General features: G+C 34.1%; 1 protein-coding gene across 6 annotated transcripts in view; it reads right to left on the bottom strand.

Annotated features, from left to right (window-relative positions):
• The window catches only part of NBEA (neurobeachin), a 454,976-nt gene that overhangs the window by 199,960 nt on the left and 233,026 nt on the right, over window positions 1-21,990 (bottom strand). For all 6 annotated transcript variants that reach the window (XM_059838861.1, XM_059838862.1, XM_059838865.1 and 3 more), the window contains one exon: window positions 17,865-18,031. In XM_059838861.1, coding sequence (XP_059694844.1) covers window positions 17,865-18,031 — 167 coding nt within the window. The remainder of the gene's footprint in view (window positions 1-17,864; window positions 18,032-21,990) is intronic.

The following is a 21,990-nucleotide window of genomic DNA, read 5'->3' as shown; positions in this document are numbered from 1 at the left end:
ACTACTGGCAAGTAAACACAAATCCATTTTAAATAACATGATATGAAGTTTTAATGAAATATTGATAACAAATTGAAAACTCCCCATTAAAAAGGTACCAAACAATACAAATAATCTTAGTTTTCTGTTCTAGCAATAAATACTATTTCCCTGTTTCTGATAGCATATTTATCACTTATTAGAGACACATATAAAGAGAAATATGGCTACTGCTTAAAAAAAAATCTTACATTTAAAACTATTATTAAATGAAGTATCAAAATCATTTTTAAATGAAACTTTTCTCGCAGCATATAGTGAAAAAATATCATCATCTGTTCTTCAAAGACAGCACATCCAGAGTGTACATTATTCTATAAAATTAAACAGCTACTGACAATAAATTCATATGGCAGTTTTCATTGCAGTGCACTAATAATTTAACAGTGCATTAATAACATTTGGTTCCAAGACTTAAAAAAGCACTGTGTCAAAACTATGAACACCTTAATACTCGCTTTTTTTTTTTTTTTTTTTTTTTTTTTTTTTTTTTTTTTTAACTATGAATACTAAGCATTAAGATTAAAACATTGTTACAGAAGCTGGCCTCTTGCAGGTCCAGGTCAACTGACAGGGATTAGGTAAAAAAAAAAAAAATTAATCATACTTGTGGATTCAGAGCAGAACAGCTTAGTTCTTAAAATAATAGTATAGAGCCACACTTAATGTGGGTGCATACAGTGGGAAGGGAAGGAGAGGACTGTATTAAGGGGCTGGTTAGTTCAGTAAATCATGGCTTTAAGATAAAGATGATTACGGTGGTTCCTTGGTGTGAGAGGAGAAGGGTACAGGAGGTTCATTTCACCACCAAGTAATTATGCTGACCCAGAGTGTTACCATTTATCATGGCTGAAAGATGACACTCACTGTTAGCCAAGGGAAACTGCTAGTCAAATGCTTCCATCTAGATCAATACACACCCCATTTTTCTACAACCAGAAGTAATTATACAACAGCAAACTTCACAATCAATACCCATTCGAGCTAACTTATATTCTGCTGTACACACATGAAGGTATGGCACTGTTAGCTCCTACTGAAAACTACTGCATGTGACCCAAATTAAAGGGTTTCCCCCAGCATCACAAAGGATTTTGCTATTTTCTGAGAAAATCTGTATCCTGTTTTCTCTGTCATTAAAAACAAAGAACATCCATGCAGGTTTTAAGGACCTGCATCTGAAACTGTTGTTCATGTTATCATTTCATAAAGTCTCACTTAGCACAAAATAAAAAAGAAAATCAGTCAATTAAAGAAAAATCAATCTTCCTAACCACTGAAAGCCGAAATAGTTTCTGAGGCATTAGTTTCTAAAAGCTGCAGTTGAAAACCTGACCTTTGTGAACTCAAGAGATCAGAAAAGGGAGAAACATATATACCTGAAGGATTAAATCAATGTCATTTTCAGTGTTACACACATAAACATACTCATATTTGTTTACACACAGATGCACACATAACATTACCATCAAGCCAGCTAGTACACAAAATTTGGCTTTAAGATTTTAGATTTAGTTTCAAAATATACCTAAATGTCAGTTTTGACAACTGCCTTCAAAAAGGCAGAGCTTAGTCTTATAAACCAATCTAACCCATCAAGAAAGGTTAGAGGGAAGAAAAAAATCACTACTTCAGTAAAAAAAAAAATTTGACATCCAATTTTCAAGCTGATTTATCAGTGGAAAGCTAAAATTGATAGTTTGCCATTACTGGCTAGCAGGCTGTCTAAGAAAGCTGTTACAAAGCCTTTCATTTTGATTTAGCCACATGGATCAATACAAACCTATACTGTTTCAATTTTACAAATATTGATTTTCTGATATAACCTCTGCAGGAGAACATTCATCACCTGCCATACTAAAAAATATTGAAATTTATTTTGGAAACTTTGATTCTCAGCAAAATATAGCATTCTACTGAGTGAAGTGGAATCTATTTTTCCAGATAACAGCTAATCACTGCTAAAATGTGTTTTGATTAATATCTTTTTGCCTTTCCATTTCAGAGTCTGACTAACACTGTTAATCCTTTAACTGGATTCATACCAAAGATCATAAAATTTCCCTTTGTTTTCTTATCAAGTGTCTTGAGATTCCTAGCAGTTCTAATGGCCAGAACAAAATAGAACTTCAAGTTTAAATATTCACTATTTTGCTTCCCAAATCTAGAAACAATGCTTCAGGATCCTGATTTCCTTTCTTAAGATAGCAAATCAAAAACAAATTCTCTAAGTAGAAACAGCTATTTAATGAAACAAAGATCTTTCTTCTATATTTACACAACAACACTATTTTCACAGGCTGTTCTAATCTGCATAATGTGCTAAGAGCTGTGTTATTCCTCAGCATTCAAAACATACTATTTTAATGCATTATTTGCCCATGTATAGGTATAGATTTTTATGGCAGTTCATTCAAACTCATATAAATACCAAATTCATTTTGAAAAATATTATTTACATTTTAGAGACAATTATAATTATATAGCTTTTCTCGTTCCAAATTATTTCATCAATCACAAGTAACTGTTCAATTAAGAAAAAAAAATTTGAAGTTTGAACCAATTACTTACTTTCTTTATCCCCTTTTTTCCTAATCCTGAAAAGCCCTCTTATAAGGTGTTTAAGACATCTCTGAGTGCCACATTGCTGGCACTAGTAAATACAGATACACTAACCAACCAGGGCAGCAATACTGAGAAGACACTGAACAGGCTTTAGAAGGAAATACCCCATGGATAAAAGTGTAAGATAATTTTCTCAGCACTATATGAGAAATAAATGAGAAAAACCATAATCCTATGTTGGAAGGATACATTCCAGGGACAAGATTTAGGCAAGAACTAATTGAGGGTTTAAATTAGCAAGTGCACATTCAGAACTTGTGCTAGTAACACAGTGAAATTTAGATTGCTGCTTACTAAACAACTGTGAAAAATTCTTAAATTATTAAGACAGAAACTAAGTGAAATTCCTGAAAAGCAATATTTTCATCATGTAAAGAATATAATAAATCCTAAACTTTCTTTCTAAGTTTAATGTCATGAAAACAGGGTAGAATTTAAGACTCAATATGTATAGTGTGTACATTGATGTAATACAAGATGATATTATCTTTAGCATTTCAATATAAAACTCATCTTCCCACATGTACCTGAAATCAAACAATACTAGGCATAAAAATACCTGAATTAAAAAAAAAAAAAAAAAAGAAAATTAGTATCACAAAAATTCTGTAAGACACAGAGGTGGGAGAGAAAGCTACAGGAAGGAATCAGAATCATTCAATTGAGTACAGAAGAACCTTGCTAGTCAAATCAGATGTGTCCTTTCATCCTGTTCCAAAAATGTCAGAAACAGATCTTAAGAGCCATGGTAATGGCTCATGCAGCTAAAATGGATTCTGTATGACCCATCACAAAAATCTTGTTATCCTGATGCTGGTTCAGATGATGATAACCTAACCATCAAAACAGAGAACACAGGGAATCAAAGGCATAGAAAAACCTAAAGAACTACACAAGTAAAGCATGTTTAAAGCAAAACAATACTAAAACCATTCTCTTAATAGAAAGGATGTTTATTAAGCTCTACTTTTAGTGCTTTTTCTTCCACCAACAGATTTCAAATAACTGTGTTAGCAGTGCACCATGATTCACGTGTTACAGATGGGGAAAACAAGGCGGATAGATAAAGACTGATATGATTTATTCAGTGTTGAGATGTCACCTCACTGGCACCACCAAGAATATATCTTCATTATTTAGGGCATAAAGTGACTGCTTTCATAGCTGAAGATCTTTGCTCTCCCATATGAACTGTTCTGTGAATTCTGGAGGGGAGAATAGGTGGAATGGTTGATATGTCTTGGTTGAAAGTACCATGCTCTGGTTTGTTTTTGACACTCAGTAAATCCACTATTCCCATAAATGTGTACATTTTCAACAAATATTTAAAATGTTACAAGAAATTTGAATAACTGTAGCTCCAATCTCCATATGTTATTTAGTTTTTTTTAATTCAGCATTTTCAAATTAGAATTATGTTTATGACAACAAAACTGCATCTTCATTCAAAATAGTAATTAATAATTTCTCTCTTAACAGGGAAGGACATTAAACTAAACAGTTTTAAAAATTTTGTTTTTAGCAAAAAATTAAAGCTTTCTTGTTTTTTGGGTTCGGGGATTTTTTTTTTTTTTTTGAGGGGGTTTATTTTGAGGTTTGATTTTTAAAAAGAATACGCAAATAAAAAACACAGAGGTAAAATATCTTCCTAATACTTGAGATGCCATCATCTAATAATAGCAATAAATTAGTACAAAAATACAGCATTTATATTGAATGTGGTTAAACAACCTTTCTTTTATTAAGGCTTTTCTGTATCTAACAGTATTCAGTACAATAAGAAAATGACCTTCTAAAAAGTAATGATGGTGATTATCCATGTAATGGCTGTAGCATGCAAATATACAGCAGCCATGTAAAGGAACAAAAATCAGGCAGCAACTTCGCAATGCTTAAGGGCTTCATGTTTTACAGCACCAGAATTAATGGAAAAGTTAATGTAGCATTGAATAAAAGTGAGCTGCTCAGCTGCTGCTACTGCTGCAGAACACTTAGATCATGAAAATAACACATCATTTTTTTCATTCTTATTGCTTTCCTGACCCACAGATAAACAACTCTCACCCACCCTCAAAATCAGATGCAAAATATTCTTTCATTATCCAGGAATGCTTAAGAAAGATGCCCAAGCATAAAATTTCTAAGACAAAATGCAGACAAATAAGTACACCACAAACCTAAAAATAATTAAACAGCAGTGCTGAAGAAAATCTCAAAGAATATACTCTGTAACTTAATTCATACTATGGGACAAATGCACGCATGAGCACAGTCACTTAATGCAGTACACAAATGAAACAGAATTTTGCAGTACTTTTACCTCTTAATTCTTGATTTCAATGCATGAAACAATCAGATAAAATAGTCATTTTACATCCCTGGTTTTTTCCCATATATTAGAGAGCACAAACTATGCATACGCTCAGTAAAGCATAATTTGAAAACTTTTCAGCAACCCAAACCTACAGGAAAATTTTTGGAAGGTAAGAAACACTTACTTATGGAAAATTTTTGGAAGGTAAGAAACATTTACTACTCTAAATAGAGACATTTAATGGGCTCAAACCGGAGTTGCACAGACAATTATATTTAGGCAAAAAACTGAGGAAAAGTCCACAGACCTCATGACAATAAATTCCATAAACCATGTTACCCCTTCATTATTACCGAATGGTTAAAAAAAAAAAAAAGAAAGTAAGTGGTTATGTAAACACAGAGAAAACCTTGGAATATACCATCAATTTTTCCCTTCTTCAGACAAAGACCCCAAAGGCTCTTCTTATCTTGATTCAAATGTAAAATGTGAAGGCATAGAAGAATTCAGATTTTCTTTTTAGAAATTTGGGAATTCCTTCCTGGAATTCCCAAAAATTCTTCCAGCTCATAAAGGAATTAAAAATTGAATGTTTCTCCATTGATGTTGGATTAGTAAACTTTTTTTGATTTTGATGTGGATTGCCTTTTTTTGCCATCAGAGGGAAAACAAAGTGATTAGTGGTGAACACAGCTACGGAAAGCGAGAAGATTCATCCCTTTCTTTTCTGTTGTCAAAACAGTGAAAAATGTGATACTGTAATGAAATTTAGCTCAAAATGTAATACAAATGCTTGGCTGATACGTTGTAGTTTCACTGTTGATTGCAGACATGATAATAAAAGTTGGGGAGGAAGGACCACTGCTTACAGAGCTTTTCTATTTTCTGTCAGATCAAAATCCAGAGGAACTACAAAGTGACTCTTCAGTCACACTTAAAACTACTTCTCAGTCAGTCAGCACTTGTTAGGTAGGATGAAAACCTTCCTTTCCCTACCTTACTTCATCTGTTGTCCAAGTGCCTGCAATTTCTGGAGCAGATATAATCATGAATTATATGTACACCAGTTATATCATTCCCTGACCTATCTTTATGCTTCTCTAATGTTGGTGGTGATATAAACTATGAATTTCTAACAGGGTTGAAAGAGTACCAGTAGCAGGTATATATCTTGCCTTTACAATTGTTAATGAATGGATGAATACAGGGATAAGCCAATAAAAATTTCTGACTATTGGAGCCAATGGACATCCTAAGATGTCACTGGCCCAGGAAACTCAAATATTTACTAAGAGATACCTCAAAACTTGCCCGTGATTTAACATCTTATAAATGGTTATTGAAACCATGAATGACACAGAGGTCTATAGATGTTTACTTGTTATGGAATGTACATTGTGGCCTTTTAATTTTTACAGCTGAGATTTTGCCTAGAGATTTTATGTCTTTTAGAAAACAGTAGCAATACAACTTTACTGTGAAGATTCTGAAAAGTTAAATTTAACAAAAAGAAAAGAGTAAAGGTAAATATATTTTCGTAATCCTATTCTCATAATAGAGAACAAGTTTCTAGAAGTACATTGTTTTTAAATTTTTGTGTACTCAAATAGATAATTTATGGATTACTTTTAAAGAACAGGAATCCTCTAAAAAAAATATTGTATTGAGAGTGCCACCCTTAGAAATTTGTCAGTGTGACTGACATAAAAGAACTATTATAGTACTTTCAAAATAGGGCATTCCTAAGAAAAGGTCTCTGTTCAAAATTTAGTGGTGTCCAGGGGAATCTTTTCAAAGTCCCTGTTGAGTTGGCAATCACTCTCACAGCTTAGAAAAAGGTTATCAAGTTGTACAGGGAGTACCATAGATAAAACCCAACACTGACCCCTAGATTTAGATTGCGCAATAAACATACTAAAAAATTAATGCACATGGCTTACACTGGATCACCACTCAGAAAGGAGCATGAACGAATATCCAGTGGAGGCCAGGTACATCAATTTTTTTATGATGCATGTTTCAGAAGAAACGTCTGCTTCTTTCTAGTGAAGACAATTCCTCACCAAGCAAGAATAACAACTTAAACAGTATCATATGTCAAAAAACCCAGTCAGAACTAAGCCTCAGCATATTGAAAAGCTAAAGGACAATTTTCTCTAAAGAAAAAAGTCATTTCTACGTTTAAAAAAATCCTTTTTTTAAAAGAGTTTTTAATATTTCTCTAACACTACTGAATTGTTAATAAATTCCAATCTATCTTTTATACTAATTTTAATATTTTTGTTTTATTTAATCAGGCTTCAAAACTTTATAACACCTTCTTTGTTAAAATTGTAACAGACCATACATTTTTCCTTGAAAATATTTCCAGACAAATTGGCTATTCCACACAAATTTCCAATTGGGTTTTTTCAAGATTTTAATTCCAAGACTGTTAGAAATTAAAGGTAGTTCATACTGGGAGAATGATTAAACAGTTTGTCGATCTGGGTGCTCTAAAAGTATACTAACTGAGATTTTTACCAACTCACCATGATGATCTCACATGAAATGACTATTAATAAAAGAGCTTTTTTTTCTTATTCAAACTTGTCTGGCATTTGGCCAAAAAAATGTCTGGTAGCTTTTTATTTTGTCTCATTCTTTTCAGTAGTTCTTAATTTAAATTAAATAATAAAGGATAGTAGAGTCTGTTTTAGTTTAGGAGATACATATTAAAACTTGCTTCTGGCTGCGCTTCTTTTTCGACAGGTTTCACTCACTTTATTTTCATAATTTTTAGCTCAGCAGTTCAGTATGAAACTCTACCACTGAAAATACTGTCTGAAGTTCACTAAATAAATTTCCTCTACTATTAAGCTGTCATCAACTTTGAAAACTTCACATTTTATTCAAGACTGTAAAAGAGGTTAGGGCATTATTCAGTGTAAAAGATTGTTATGTGTTTAAAAATAATGCATTGTTACCAAACAGAAATTGGAAACTTTAATGTCTAGATATTAAAGAAATGAAAGTGAACATATTTTAATACCAAAGCAACATTCCACTCACTGTGACTCAAATATATCATACTTTACTTTCCTCCATGTTTTCACATAGCACAAGATATATTATGCATAGAAATTATTGCACTCCTATGGCAAAGTATCCCAAAGGCTTCAGTAGTTTTTACAAATTGAGCCTAAGAGACATCAAATTTAACTTCCTCTTTATGTACATTCTTATTGCTTCCTACCATAAGTGCAAACATAGCCTCTAGTAAATCATCTAAAGAAATCTATTTCACATGTATATTTCCTAGATTCAGATTGTGACTGTAACAAAACCAAAAGCATCCCCACTCAATAAATATAATTTGATATCAGGAGAAAAGTCCCAACGATGGGAATCTGAAAAACTGGGACACTTTAATTTTAAGAAAAAATTTCAATATTAGTGTTTAAGCATTGTGTATACAGACTATTTTTCAAAAACAACGGTTAGCATTCTCAAATTAAACACAGAATCTATGTGCTTTATGAATCTTTTGGCGGATTTTGTAATAATCTAAACAAATGGATAATCTGCTACATTATTGGGTCTTAAAATGGTTCAGTACTATTGAATGTTTAAGAAATACTTATGGCATAAGACAGTATATTATTGAAGCTGAAACAATCATTGGACTCTGTTTTATTCTTATTCATCTGTTTTTATTGAACTACCTGCAGGGAGCTTTACGGGCGTGAGATGATGTCAAGGTCACAGGATTAAGTGAGCAGTGATGACAGTAAACAAGCCTTTTCTGTATATTTTAAAGGGTCTTACTGAGTTACTTAAAATGCCATAAACATAAATAGTCCCCTATCTCTACAACACATCCATGACAGATGACTTGAAAATACTACACTCCTGAGCAATGGAGCTTTACAACCTAACCAGCAGTCCATATTATCGACAACAGTTACCAATATACTGGAGAGCCCAAATACTGGGAGAAGCTTGCAATCTGTCGCCTTCAGATATATTATATCTGTAAGTGCACAAGAAACAGGTCTACAATATACATCAAAACTCTGTGTGAACAGATATTGCTGCTGAAAAAAACAGGACTTACAGTTTATGTAAAAACACAGTCATAAAGAAAAAGTAAATGCATAATGACAAATGTACCAAATCTACATAAGCTACGTAAAACCAGATAATAAAACCAAGCTTAGACAGTACTTTCAATATCAACCTGAATGATGCAAGTGGTCTTTAGAATTATACTGTGCATTACCATATCTATTTTATCAACAAGGAATGCAGTATAATAAAGTACAGCAATCTCCTTCAAGTCATGTAACAACTATGACTGACATTGTGCTTCTGAAACAAAGTAAATCAGTGTGAACTTTTCACTGTTTTAAAAAGTTAAAATTAATCAATAAAAAAAAAAAACCCAAAACACCCAAACCAACCAACCAACAAAATCCACAAAAAACCCCCGACCAAAAGTGATCAACTGAAATAGAAACATATGCTGGGAATATTTTTCAGAAATCAGAAATGTGAGTTGTCTTAGGATGATCTTCACAGCTTGGTGTCTTTGAATATACAGACTGGGCTAACAAAATGCAGACAGAAACACCAAACCCAAGGAAACCTGCTAAATTATATTGTGGTAAGAGGGAAGGGACAAGACTCTGGTTCTGGCCTCTGTGTCCAAGTATCCATGTTCCTCCTGTACACCTGAAGACAGGACTTCCTTTTCACAGGCACTTGGGAGCATCAGTTCTATGTGCACTTGCCTATTGCTCCTGTGTAGCAGTTCTGCAAGACAGGGCTCCAAGAACTGGCTTAGGAAAGCTCTAAAATATTTTGAATGAGGAAGGTGTTACCAGAGAGAAGTAAAAATGGGGCAAAAAAAAAATCATCAGGAGGGTTGATCTTTTTTTCCCCTACTATGGAAAAAGAGGAGAAAAATAAACCCAAAACCAGAGCAGAAAAGAGAAACAGATGAGTATATTACATATATTAGCTGATTACACATTACCATGAGGAAATAGCAACTAAGAAGACAAGAGCTAGGTTTAAAACCAGATTTAATTATTCTAATTTTAAGCAAAGCAAATGATCTACTAATGTACATACAAATTCAGCAATAAATCTCTCAAAGACATGGAAGAGGTTTTCTGAGGTGTTTGCAGAATTGCACTTCATATCCTACAAAGAAAGGGGGATGCAAAGGATGTGATTGGGATGTACCATACTACACCTTCCTCAGTGCCTAAAGATGATTTAATCTTCAGTTCCTTTACAAACTTTCTTCTCAATTTCTGAATTATTTGACAATAGTATCATTCGAAATACATACCTTTCAAATAAAAAAGTACAAGACATTTAAGCTTTTGGGACAAAGAGACTCAAAATTGTTCCATTGGGTTTTCATCACTGGTTAAACTTTGCACTACAAAGAAGAAATGGTGGAGAAGTCTACAAAAACACTACAGATTTTTCTCTTAGGTAAAAAAATCTACAGCATGGCATTCATCTTCTGTGATATATTTGAAGCATCACATAGGAAAGAACCCCGGATTGTAATGGTACTTGAAAAAAGACTTAAAAATAGGGTCTTACCCATTTTATGTCTGAAAATAAAGAATATGTCAAAGAATTTAAATTCCCAAGAAAATACAGCCTACTTATAAGCATAAAATTTTCTTATTCAAAATCTTCAGATCTATGGCTTTTGTTCTTTTTTTATTCTTTGCTTTCTATTATTTTTTTGGGGAAGATGGGAAATCCACTGCTATATTGCCCAGGTAATACTAGGTAGACTAGGTGAGGAAAAGTGAGCAAAGTGCTATCTAGCAATTAGAAATTCTTCCCTCATGTCTTCTACTGAGTTTCTACTTCTTTCTCAACTGGAGGCAGGAAAAGAAGGAGAACAGGTGCTAGGAACATTGTCTAATATCAGCAACTGTTAGTCCAGTCTGCTGATAACCACTGCAGAGTTTGTTTCTGCAGTTTGTTTCCACTGCAGGAGCTAGGAGGAAAACATTAAGGCAGAAGGTACTTTGAATTCCTACCAAGACATGGAAAATTCAAAATCAAGACTGACTGAGTTTGAGATTCCTCAGGAAACCCTGAGATGAAAATTCAAGAAGTCTGAGTATTAGGTGTAACCATCACGTCTACTTGTCCTATCTTGCTGTTTATTAATTGTTCACTTATAGTTGAAGGTTGCAGGGCTGGATGGACCACAGGTCTGAACCTTTATGGCTGCTCTTGTGACTGGCTCCCCGAAAGCTGAGTGGCTGCATGTACATGCACATGCTAAATCCCTGGCCAGACTTAAGGAGGAGCAGAAGTCACCCTCAGCCTGCTAATGGTGGCCTTCCCCCTGGTATATGTATAGTCCTACAATTAATATATAAATCGCAAATTGACTGTATGAAATTTGGATCTGTATTCTGATTAGTGTTCCAGTTAAAGAAGATATTGACATCTAAAGATCTGTTTTCCCTAAGACTTAAATAAAATTAAAAAATCACAAAGCTTTCTTTTTTTTTTTTTTTTAGGGTAACCCCAAATTTAGGCAGTAAGAAGTAGGAAAAAAAAAATCCTCTTAATGCAGAAGTCATAAGGTGAAAGTGCAGAAGACTTTCTTCTTTATAATGAAATTAAATGTACTGCACTTCCTGCAGAAAAACAAGTCACTCCATAGAGTTGAATAAGTCTTCATTGAGCACCACTTGTTTCTCAACATTTGAAAACACTACCTCTTCCCAACAAAAATATTTTCTTACTAGGTTTCTTCCAGCTGTGGGAACAAATCCATAGAACAGTGCCACAGTTCAAAACAACTGAGCAACCTTGCACAAATACAGAATTGAATAAATCCCACACACAAAAGTTGTTCAGTTGCTCGTACAGCCCATCTCTAGTAGTACAATGCTCTTTTCTTGGCAGGTATCTCTTTACTGTAAATATCACCCTACACCTATTATTAGAAAAGGATACAGAATTCTCACATTCCCCTTTTTCTATCATGCTTGTCAAAATTCTCAGTTCCATTAGCAAGAGCTCCTTCAAATAGTCTCTCCCTTCCACCACAGTGGTAAGCAGTCAGGGAGGGAGGAAGAAAAAGGGTATGCAATGGAGGGAGCAGTCACGCAGTAGAAAGCATAGCAAGAAAGTCAAAAAATGGATTGAAATGTAAAGTCCTACAAAAGAGTGATAAGATTAACAAAATCATGTTTAAATCCTGCTATAAATGGATAACTGATAATGGACTGAAAATATGTTGCTGACACATTTGCTGATCTCAAGGTTTCTCAAATACTGCAGTAAATTAAAAACAACAGTAGGTAGAAAAGCATTTTCTTAATCTTTTGTTGTGATGAATTCATCTCAGAACTAAATATTTGGAACTTGTAACAGGATAGCTGAAGAACAAGCTAAAAAGTGTGCAGTTCAATCAGACCAATTTTGAAGAATATATTCTGCCAAGAAAAAATTAAAATTCTGCCAATTCGAGAAACAGAAATTCATAGTTTTAACAAGGTATGTGGAAAAAATGCAAAACTTTAAGAGACCTTTTAAGTAAGGACACATCAAACATGCTTCTGGATCCAGTAGACAGGATCTGGTCCTCCATTTTCCACTGCTAAAGCCCTTTTTAATTTATGCCTAGCAGTTAAAATGAGCCATAAATGAATGAATAGCTAAACCAGATTAATCTGATTTGCATTGGGGGTTAGAATAGGTTCTGTGCCTCTCTGCATTTCCTAAGACAGCATAGTACAGAGATGGAGTCAGAGAATGCCAAAGGATGGCTGTAAGGGAAACAACATTCTAAATTCCTGTGATCTGGTCTCCCTTGCTGTAAACTGGAAACATTTGGTTTAGAAACAGTGCTTTTCCAGAATCAACTTATTTAACTGCCAACTCCCATAGGCTTGGGAAAGGGAGTTCTCTTTTCGTTCTCATCCCTCTGGCCCCCAGCAGAACCCAATCTCTTCAGAAGCTCACGCTTCAGAGAAAGACAAAACGAGCTGACTGGCAAGAAACTTTTTATTTCCAGCCTGCCTCCCCAGACGAATTTGGTCTTCACCACAGAATGAGTTTGACAGCTCTGCCCTCCACCATGAATGATTAATTTGTTATGGGTGTCTAGTTTAACCAAAGATGGATTTGAACAGAAAAAGCCCTTGTATACTTGCTATTTGGTACAGCTGCTTTAATGTAGGTGGAACCTCCTTCATTAAATCACAGAAAGCAAGAGAACCAAGTCTCATATTTAAATGTCATTTTTCTCATTATAGTAGTCCTCCTGTGAATACCAAAACTTATCATATGAAAATATCTATGACAAGTATTTCATATTTAGATTTTGTAGGCTAATTGGAATTCTGAACTCTTTTTATTCCTCTAAATTGCTTTAAATTTATACAAACTTTAAGGTAGAAATATTTATATTCAATATTCTTGAATAAAAGTTTTTGAAAAGTTGAGGTATCTGATAAAACCAAGAAGCTGAAGTAAGACTGTAACAGCTAATGGGCCAAAACACAGGCATTCATACGGTTGATGAGAAATTTGAACTGTGTGTGCAGACAAGTTTTACAAAACTTTTTTTTTAAATATGTGTATGGGGAGAGACACAGATGGAGAGGGAGAGAAGCACCATATGAAGCTGACAGAGAAGGCAGAAGGAAGCATATGTTGTGACATGAAAACTATAACCCTGAAAAAAGCTGAGGGTAAGTGCTGGCTTAAAGAAGCTTGGAATGCTAAGCTATGAAACACCCTGTCTGATTCTTCCTGATGTTCCAGATTCCCTCTGAACAAATGTCAACTCATCAAAGAAATAACTAGCTCATCAATTTCTCATCTGAATGAGAAAAACCTGCAGAATTTTAATTTTGATATAATGTTGAAATTAAAAAAGGGGAAAAAACCAAGTATGTTTAGGGTAAGCTGTAACAAAGACACCTAAAAGTATCAAACTGCCCAAATGCAGGAAATGGAATTAGTTTTGTTGAAGGGCACAAACAGGATTTATAACAAACTAATGAGATTTATTTTGAAATCTATTATGCTTGGTCTGAGATATGCAGATGAAAATGAGATGATTCAGTAAATTTCCATTTCTTGTAGAGGATTTGATGCTCACACTTGGCAGAAACTGAGAAAAAGAACTTTGGTTTTCACTTTAAGATATAAAGGCAAAACATTTGTGAAGGAGGAAAGAAGCTAACACTGACAAGCAATAAAAATGAAAGGTTTTTCTCAAACTGTTATTTGCCATTTTTAGCCAGAAGGAGATGAAAGAGTAAAGAGATTCTCGGACCATTCAAATTACTGATTGATTAACATACAGACAGGCATTTGTTATACAAATTATTGTGTTTGTAGGTATTATTCAAGTTGTGGAGTACTAACCTATAATTAATTTGACCTTCATAAATTAATAGCTAATTAGGAAGCTAACTGAAATGCAGGTCAGCTATTAATTTATGATATTTTTAGTTAAGCTATCTATATATAACTAAAACTTAAAATTCAAGGTCTCATATGGTGCTTTGTTGGCTCATACCATTCAACTTCATTCCTGTCTTGTGACATTTTGGGAAGATTTTATGATAATATATTTAAAATTCATAATTTACAAATACCATAGAATGTAAAATACATCAAAACATCAGACCTCTTGCTTTTCCTCTCAGTACTAACCTTCTGTGGTTCTTAATAATCTCTTTGTTTCTTAATGAACAAAGAGCAAGCTTTGTGGCACCTACAGATTAAATAGTAAATGCTGGTTGCTGCTTTCTGCAAAGACAATGCCCAAAGACACAAAACCTGGGGAGGTTTACAAGCTGCATTCAATTGTGTTGAATTGCAAACACGAGGAAAACTTTTCTACAGTTGGGTCATATTTGATGAAATGAAACCATAATATTTTGTAACGTGAGCATCTATGTTAAAGAACTTGAAAATTGTTTATCTTGCGATGAGACAAACAAAAATATACAGGGCAAGATAGGACAAGAGGACATGGCCTCAAGTTAGGCTAGGAGAGGTTTAGATTGCATATTGGAAAAAATTTAATCACTTAAAGGGTTGTGAAACATTGGAACAAATTTCCTGGGAGGTGGTTAATTCACCGTCCCTGGAGTTGTTTAAAAGACATGTGGATATGGCATTTAGGGACTTCATTTTTGGTGGATTTGGCAGTGTTAGGTTAATGGTTGAACCCAATGATCTTAGAGGTTCTTTACAATTGAAATGATCCTATGATTCTATACATATTTGTATTTTATGCTGCATTGGTAGCTGCCACTGTGCAGATAGAGAACTGAAGCTTTGAAGAATCACACTCATGTCTGCACAAATATTTTCCTATCTTATCCATTCTGGATGCCAAAAGGCATTGCTATTACCCAAGTATTTATTGTGCAGAAGCGATGGCCTGTTTCTTACCCTGCCCCACCTGGGACAGAGAAGGATCTCCCTAAATTCACCATTTCAGTGAAGGGTCTCAAGTGCTCAAGTTGAACAGAAGACCAGAAGTGTGTCTTCAGTACTGGGAATACTTTTCCCAATGGAAATTTTAAAATCACAACAGAAGTGCAGAGGTCTAGTGTGATAATGTGTTTTTTGTGTATATTTAAAGTAACTGTATTCCAGTCAGGCTGTATCTCTCAAGGCACAGAGAAGCATGAGTTTATGAAGAGACTGCTAATGCTGTTAGCTCCTTGTCAGAAACTGAAAATAGAGACGAGTCCTGTTGTGCTTTGTGCCAGCCAAGATGAAAGGTGTGTATGTTTCTGGAAGCCATCTCGACCTCTGTCATATAAAAAGTATTGGAGTATCTAGTTAACAACAGTTTTTGCATTCTGTGGCTGAGAAGTTTTATGACAACCCTCTCCATTTTCTGCCCTTAAAGCCTTTCAGACCTTCCCACTGGGTGACATTGGTCCCTAAGAAGGCTCAGAGGTTCTTCCACTGGGCATCTCCCTCTCCCTGCTGCCATCCCAGTCCTCCCCATTCACAGCCCACTAGTCCCACGACAGAAAGTGCGCTTGTATACTTGTGGATCACAAGGCTACCATGGTACACACAGCCAAACCTGCAGTGCAAGGCCATTTCCCAACTGGCTCCCACGAATGGGGAACCCCACTTGGAGACCTTGTACTGTGCCCCTTCTGCAGGTTAAGCCACTGTCTGTGGCTAAAACACAGCCAAGCAAAACATTTCATCTAGCACTGCAAGCACCAAAAATGGAAAGCAGCTCTGCCAATAACTGAGAAGCAGACAATACTGGACAAGTTGCATTACAGGAATAAAACAAAAACTTATTTTGTTTAGTGTAAGAAATTTCATAGGTTTGTCACAGGTAACAAGCTACTTTATGGCCCATCAGAAACTGTCATGGACTCAAGAGAAGAAAAAGCTGCAGCAGTAGACTGCTGCCATTTAGGAAGCTATAAATAATCCAGGAGATAAAAGTTATTTGGCCCTAAGAAGACATAGTCTCCTAGAAAAAGTAGTAATCAGGAACTTATTTAAGTCTGCAAAGTGTCTGCAGCCATTCGCAAAGTTGATGAACAACATTATTCAAAAATTGCTATTAATTATTCAAAGACATTAAAAGGAGTGAAAATCACATTTATTTTCAGCATGTTCAAGTCTCCAGACACAAAGCTTTAAGCCTCAACTAGAGATAGTTATATAGTTATATAATTCAAGACAAGGCTTACTCCCTTATGGACTAAGCCTTGTCTTGAATTAACCATATGACAATTTTCTACTTGTCATTTCTGTAATTTCCCCCAGAATGTCTCTGGTATTAGACAACAGAGTTTCTGTAAGACTGAATTTCCACAATTTCTACCATCTTAAAAAAAAAATACATTTCTATCATCATCTAGGAGAGAGTAATTTCTTTAGAAGAAACAGGGATAATGAACATTAAAAAATTCATTTTTGTTTTAAACACGATATAACTGCAAGAACCAACTAGATAGAATTATAAAAAGAATGAACACTATATGTGCTATTTATTAAACCCTATTGCTGACATGTCAAATTTATTACTTGGAAACTTTTCTAATCGGCTTAAACCCTAACCATGTAGTCAACATAAATGCAAATATGTTTTGTCAAAGAATATCTATCTAGAAAATAGTATTTGTGTTATCCATCTCAACTATGTTTTTCCTGAAAAGGTTTATCAGAACTAATATGGATCTTTCTGTTCTTCACTACATGATTCAGAGCAGATAAACAGGAATTTAAATAGAAAATCAAGCTGTAAAATTTGGTTATCTGGGAGCAGGATTCCCTTGACTTCTTTTGAGTTGTTTCACTCTAAATAAATAATTTGCGGCTAGAATGCACAAACAAGAGAGAGACTTGGCAGACTCTACTTTCACAGACAGGGCACTCACATGACGGACCAGGTTCAAGACCTTGCTCTGAATGAAGGAAAGGAGCAATTTCAGCTCAAATCTTCCACATCAGGGTCAGAACTTTAGCCACTGGCTATTTTTGTGATTCTGAGAAGCAAGGCTCTTCTCTTTGGCATGATGTAAGAAAACATTTAATTTTGCTGCTATCTTGAATGAAATGAACCTTTAAAACCAGTACTATCACTCAACACAGTATTCAGCTCAGAATAAAACCTGAAATACTGTATCAGTTACATATAGAAGAAATAATATATTTTTAGATATTTTAAAATTAATTTTTAATAGGAATGCTGGCTTAATTGAGCTGCACTGTTCAGCTTTGTATATGCTACATTTAAGTACATTTAAACCCCTCATAAAATCATATTTCAGTTATACAATGCCTGCTTCTCTCAAACTTTGCAAGTGACGTTTAAAGCTGCACACTTTCTCTATTTGCAAGTTACCTGTGAGAAACAGCTCCCCAGGCACCGTGTTTGTTCGTTAGTATGTTGAGTATCTTCTGTTTCAGCTGGTTGGCCGTGACATGGTCTCGATGCTTAGCAGCACTGATGAGGTGATCACACATTTTCTCCTCCTCTCTCCGGTCAGCAGCATACTGAGCACACTGCGACTGGGAATGAAAGAACATCCACTTTGTAAAAGATAGGCTACTTATGATCATCCCAAAATTATTATTTATTAAACTCTCTGATTATGAAAAGAACTCTTTAAGGTGTTTTTTAGAAGTACAGGACATGCCATTTGTCCAAGTTTCATCCAGGATTAATTTTTTTACAGTAGCAGGGAGGCAAGCCTGTCCAAACCCTGGTGTTATTTGATAACATCTCATGTCACTTGCCAGGGGCAGGAGAAAGGTAGACTCTCTCTCTGGTCTGAGAGAAAGTATGGCAGGCTAAAAGTTCTAGTATTGTTTTACTTACTGTGTCAACCATTTCTTTGTCTTATACCTTTTGTTATTAATATTGTTGCTGTTACCATTCTCTTTCTTATCTCATTGCTGTTTCCAGTAAATTGTTCTTATCTCTACTTGTGATTTTCACCTCCTGTGCCTCCAGTTCTCAATACTACCATGGAAGAGTTAGGGAAGTGATCAAACAGTGTCTGGTTTAGGAGAGTCTAGGTGCGGACACTGAATTTTTCTGCAGTAATATTTCTTGATCATGACACCATTCAATTGAAATGTCCTGTCATATATTATCCATGAACAAGCACTCTGTTAGAACATGTCAAAACTGAAACACCAAGGGCAAAGACAACAGAATTTGAATTAAAAGCATTAAGCCATACATGTGGGTGTGTGTGTGTATATAAGTGGCCATGGAGATGCCTTAAAAGTTAGCCTTTCTTTTGTAAATGTTTCATGTGTTCTCAGGTATAAAATACACCTCTAACATAAATAGGATAATATACAAGTAAAAATTATGTACTGGATTTGATTTCTAAATTATATTAACACCTAAATTTTTTTAATTATTGATTTTTTTATTGCTGCAGATGCTAAACTAAAAAAAATGAGTATATTTTCTATCTTATATCACAACATGCAAAATTATGATAACATACTACCAATTCTAAAATCCCTAATGGATAAAAATATCACTAAACTTTTAAACTGAAAAAATCAAATATTTCCATCATGTGTCCTTTGAGAGAAAACTACATCTAAAATAAATGATGTGGTTCTTGACCTTCATGTGAATTTCTTCCTGAATTGCTAGAATTCTATAGTGTATTTTTGGTTTGATAAATCGTTACTTTACATATAAGGACAATCTTTTCCCATTTCTTTTCTCAAAATCATGCTAAGTTTGAACTCAGTTTCTGCTTCTCGTAAAAATTTTTTCGAAATGTCTAAAGAAAGGGAACGCAGCCAGAGTAATCAAAATAAATCTACTAAAAGTATAATTTTCTCGGCAAAAATTGTGAAGGTTAGAATACTCTAAGAATAGCTTATTTAAAAAAATACCTTTTATGGCACATTTTTTGCACTTAGAGTTTTTGTGCACCATTTCAGAACATTTAGCCAACAGTCGATGCTGTAATAGTGCTCAATAGAAACCAATTTTCTAGTATTCAAAAGAGCAATTAAAATTAAGTTAACCTCATACTTTATATTTTATTCTTAATATCTCTCCACACAACCTTTTAGTACAGATCATATTAGCATTCAGTATGATTCTAACAGTGGTCTTTCTATTGTGTTTACAGACATAATTTCAAGTAATCTATCTGGGAAAGAACAATGGTTACACTAATTCATAAAGGGTTAATTCATTTTCCAATTTATCTTCTTGTACAGGGAGGCACCAATTAGTACAATGATCTGCCTTAGTAATGAGGTTAATATTTCACCAGCTCATTGGACAGTAAAATTAAATTTTCATTTTTCTTCCTGAACAATTACAAAGGTTAACAAAATGAAGGTTAACTGTGAAATACCCATTCTGGGAGAAATTTTCCTGTCTGTGACTACAACTGGAGCCACAGAATAAAATTTAGATGCTGGTCCGTGGTCTGTGCGGGAGACAGAGTAACTTGGTGCAGCTTGGAACAAATAATTTCACCCATAATGATTCAATTAAAGTTTAAAGGACAGAAAAAAAATAAAATAGTCATGCACTTCTCTAGATGAGAGCACTGATTAACGTGTAGTAAACCCCAGAAGGTACAGCTATACAGTTTATTAAAACAAAATGGCAGATATACAATCATGTAGCAGAAAACTACCAGAAATCTCTTTGTCCCTACTGCTTTCAAGTAGGATGAATAATAAAATATTCAGCTATATTCCCACCATTATTAAAGACAGTATATAAAAGATTATTTCAGATTTCAACCATCACCTTATTTAAATACTTGTGAATTTCACATTAAAACAGTCTACATTTTACAATTTCCTTTTATGATCTGCAGATTTAAACTTACTCGCCTAAAATGTGTACCTCAGTCTTTTCCTACAACAAATGTAATGAGAATTTTCATATATGAGAAACGTGTTGGTTTCTTTACCAGACAGTAAGACAGACTTGAGGCTACTCCTTTAGGGAATTTGGTTAATATTCTAAATCCTATTTGCTAACAGAAGCTGGAAGTTAATTGAATATTCTCATTCTGTCTGGAGTTCTGACAGATCCTATACCTCAATGTATTCTTCAAAGAGCAGATAACTCAATCTTCCATTGTCATCTTAGGTTACTGCATGATGCTCTGATAGATATCAATTGTTATTTATTGTTGAGGCAATATGAAACTTCACTCTGACATACACTTAATTGTAAATGCAATTTTATCTATGTTCAAAATATCCAGTATAAGCTTGGTAATAAAGTTGTTGCGATCCCATATGACAAGTGTCTGCTGTCTGCTCTGACAAAATGAAGTAAAGGTTATGTGTATTCAAAATGACAACAGATATCTCTGTGTGTCTCAGTTCTCAGCTAGGTCAAAGAGCATAAAAAATTGTACTTAAAAGTGCACATTTAAGAGAGTTGTTTCAAGGAGATAAAAACCTCAAAACTAAGATTCCTGCATTCTATTTCTAGCCACCAGGTGCTTGTTGACATTTTCAGACAGATTGATAAATTGATATAGACATTTATTATCATCAATACTAAGTCTGTCAATCTCAATCCTAATGCTAGGTCATTTGAGCAGTAAAAGATGTGAAAATACAGGACGGCATAAAAATACCTACATCTACACAAACATGCAAACACAAGGCAGGTTCAGAAACTATAAAAAAAAGTGATTAAATGCATGAAACACCATAAAAATGCAAAACCATATTTGATAAAATCATGCCAAAAATGAAGTATTAAATTTAGTCCATTACTTTTGCATGACTTTTTTTTAATAGGAACAAAATGAATTCTGTGTAAACGATTGGAAACCTATTGAACTGAAGACATTTTAAAACCAGCGAATTTAACATTTGGATCACCTTCAAGCAACATAATTTAAATTTTATACTGCTTCACTCAATGATGAAAAAGCAACCAAGTGTTGACTTCTTTCAGAGAAAGAATTATACACATTTAAGAGTTATGGGAGTCAGCTGCTTTGTTACATCTTCCAATATTCAACCATCCTGTTGATAACGATTCTTAACTACCAAAAAAAGATATGCAGTATCGTATTTCACTACATGAAAAGCAAGTGTTCTAAAGTGCTGCGAATACAAAATGTTTGAAGAAAAAAACCTTAAAATATTAAATCTGTTCAACAAAACATTTCTATTTCTTATTTTTTTATGACATACCTTAAGTCTATAATTGGTTTGCTTTTTTACTGAACTCATACATACTGTTGTAAATAATCAACAAAAATAATTAATAGGTGATTTGCATTACTATTTTCAATAAATCAGAAAAGTTCTTTGTGAACCAAAGGGTCTGCCATATCAGATTAGACATTCTGATTAAGGCATTTCTTCAAGCTGTAAATGCTTTTATGAATTTCAGTGACAAGATGAGAAATTAAACCCATTCCTTCTGCTTGACATTTACCAAAGCTTTTAAAAACTAGTTTTGAAATGCTTTCAATGTAAATTTCTTCCTTGGAAGAAAAAAA

The sequence above is a fragment of the Haemorhous mexicanus genome, chromosome 2 (genome assembly GCF_027477595.1).
Source record: "Haemorhous mexicanus isolate bHaeMex1 chromosome 2, bHaeMex1.pri, whole genome shotgun sequence".
In the NCBI taxonomy this organism is placed as follows: domain Eukaryota; kingdom Metazoa; phylum Chordata; class Aves; order Passeriformes; family Fringillidae; genus Haemorhous; species Haemorhous mexicanus.
The sequence above is the reverse complement of the archived record's forward strand: the minus strand, read 5'-3'. Positions and strand labels throughout refer to the sequence as shown.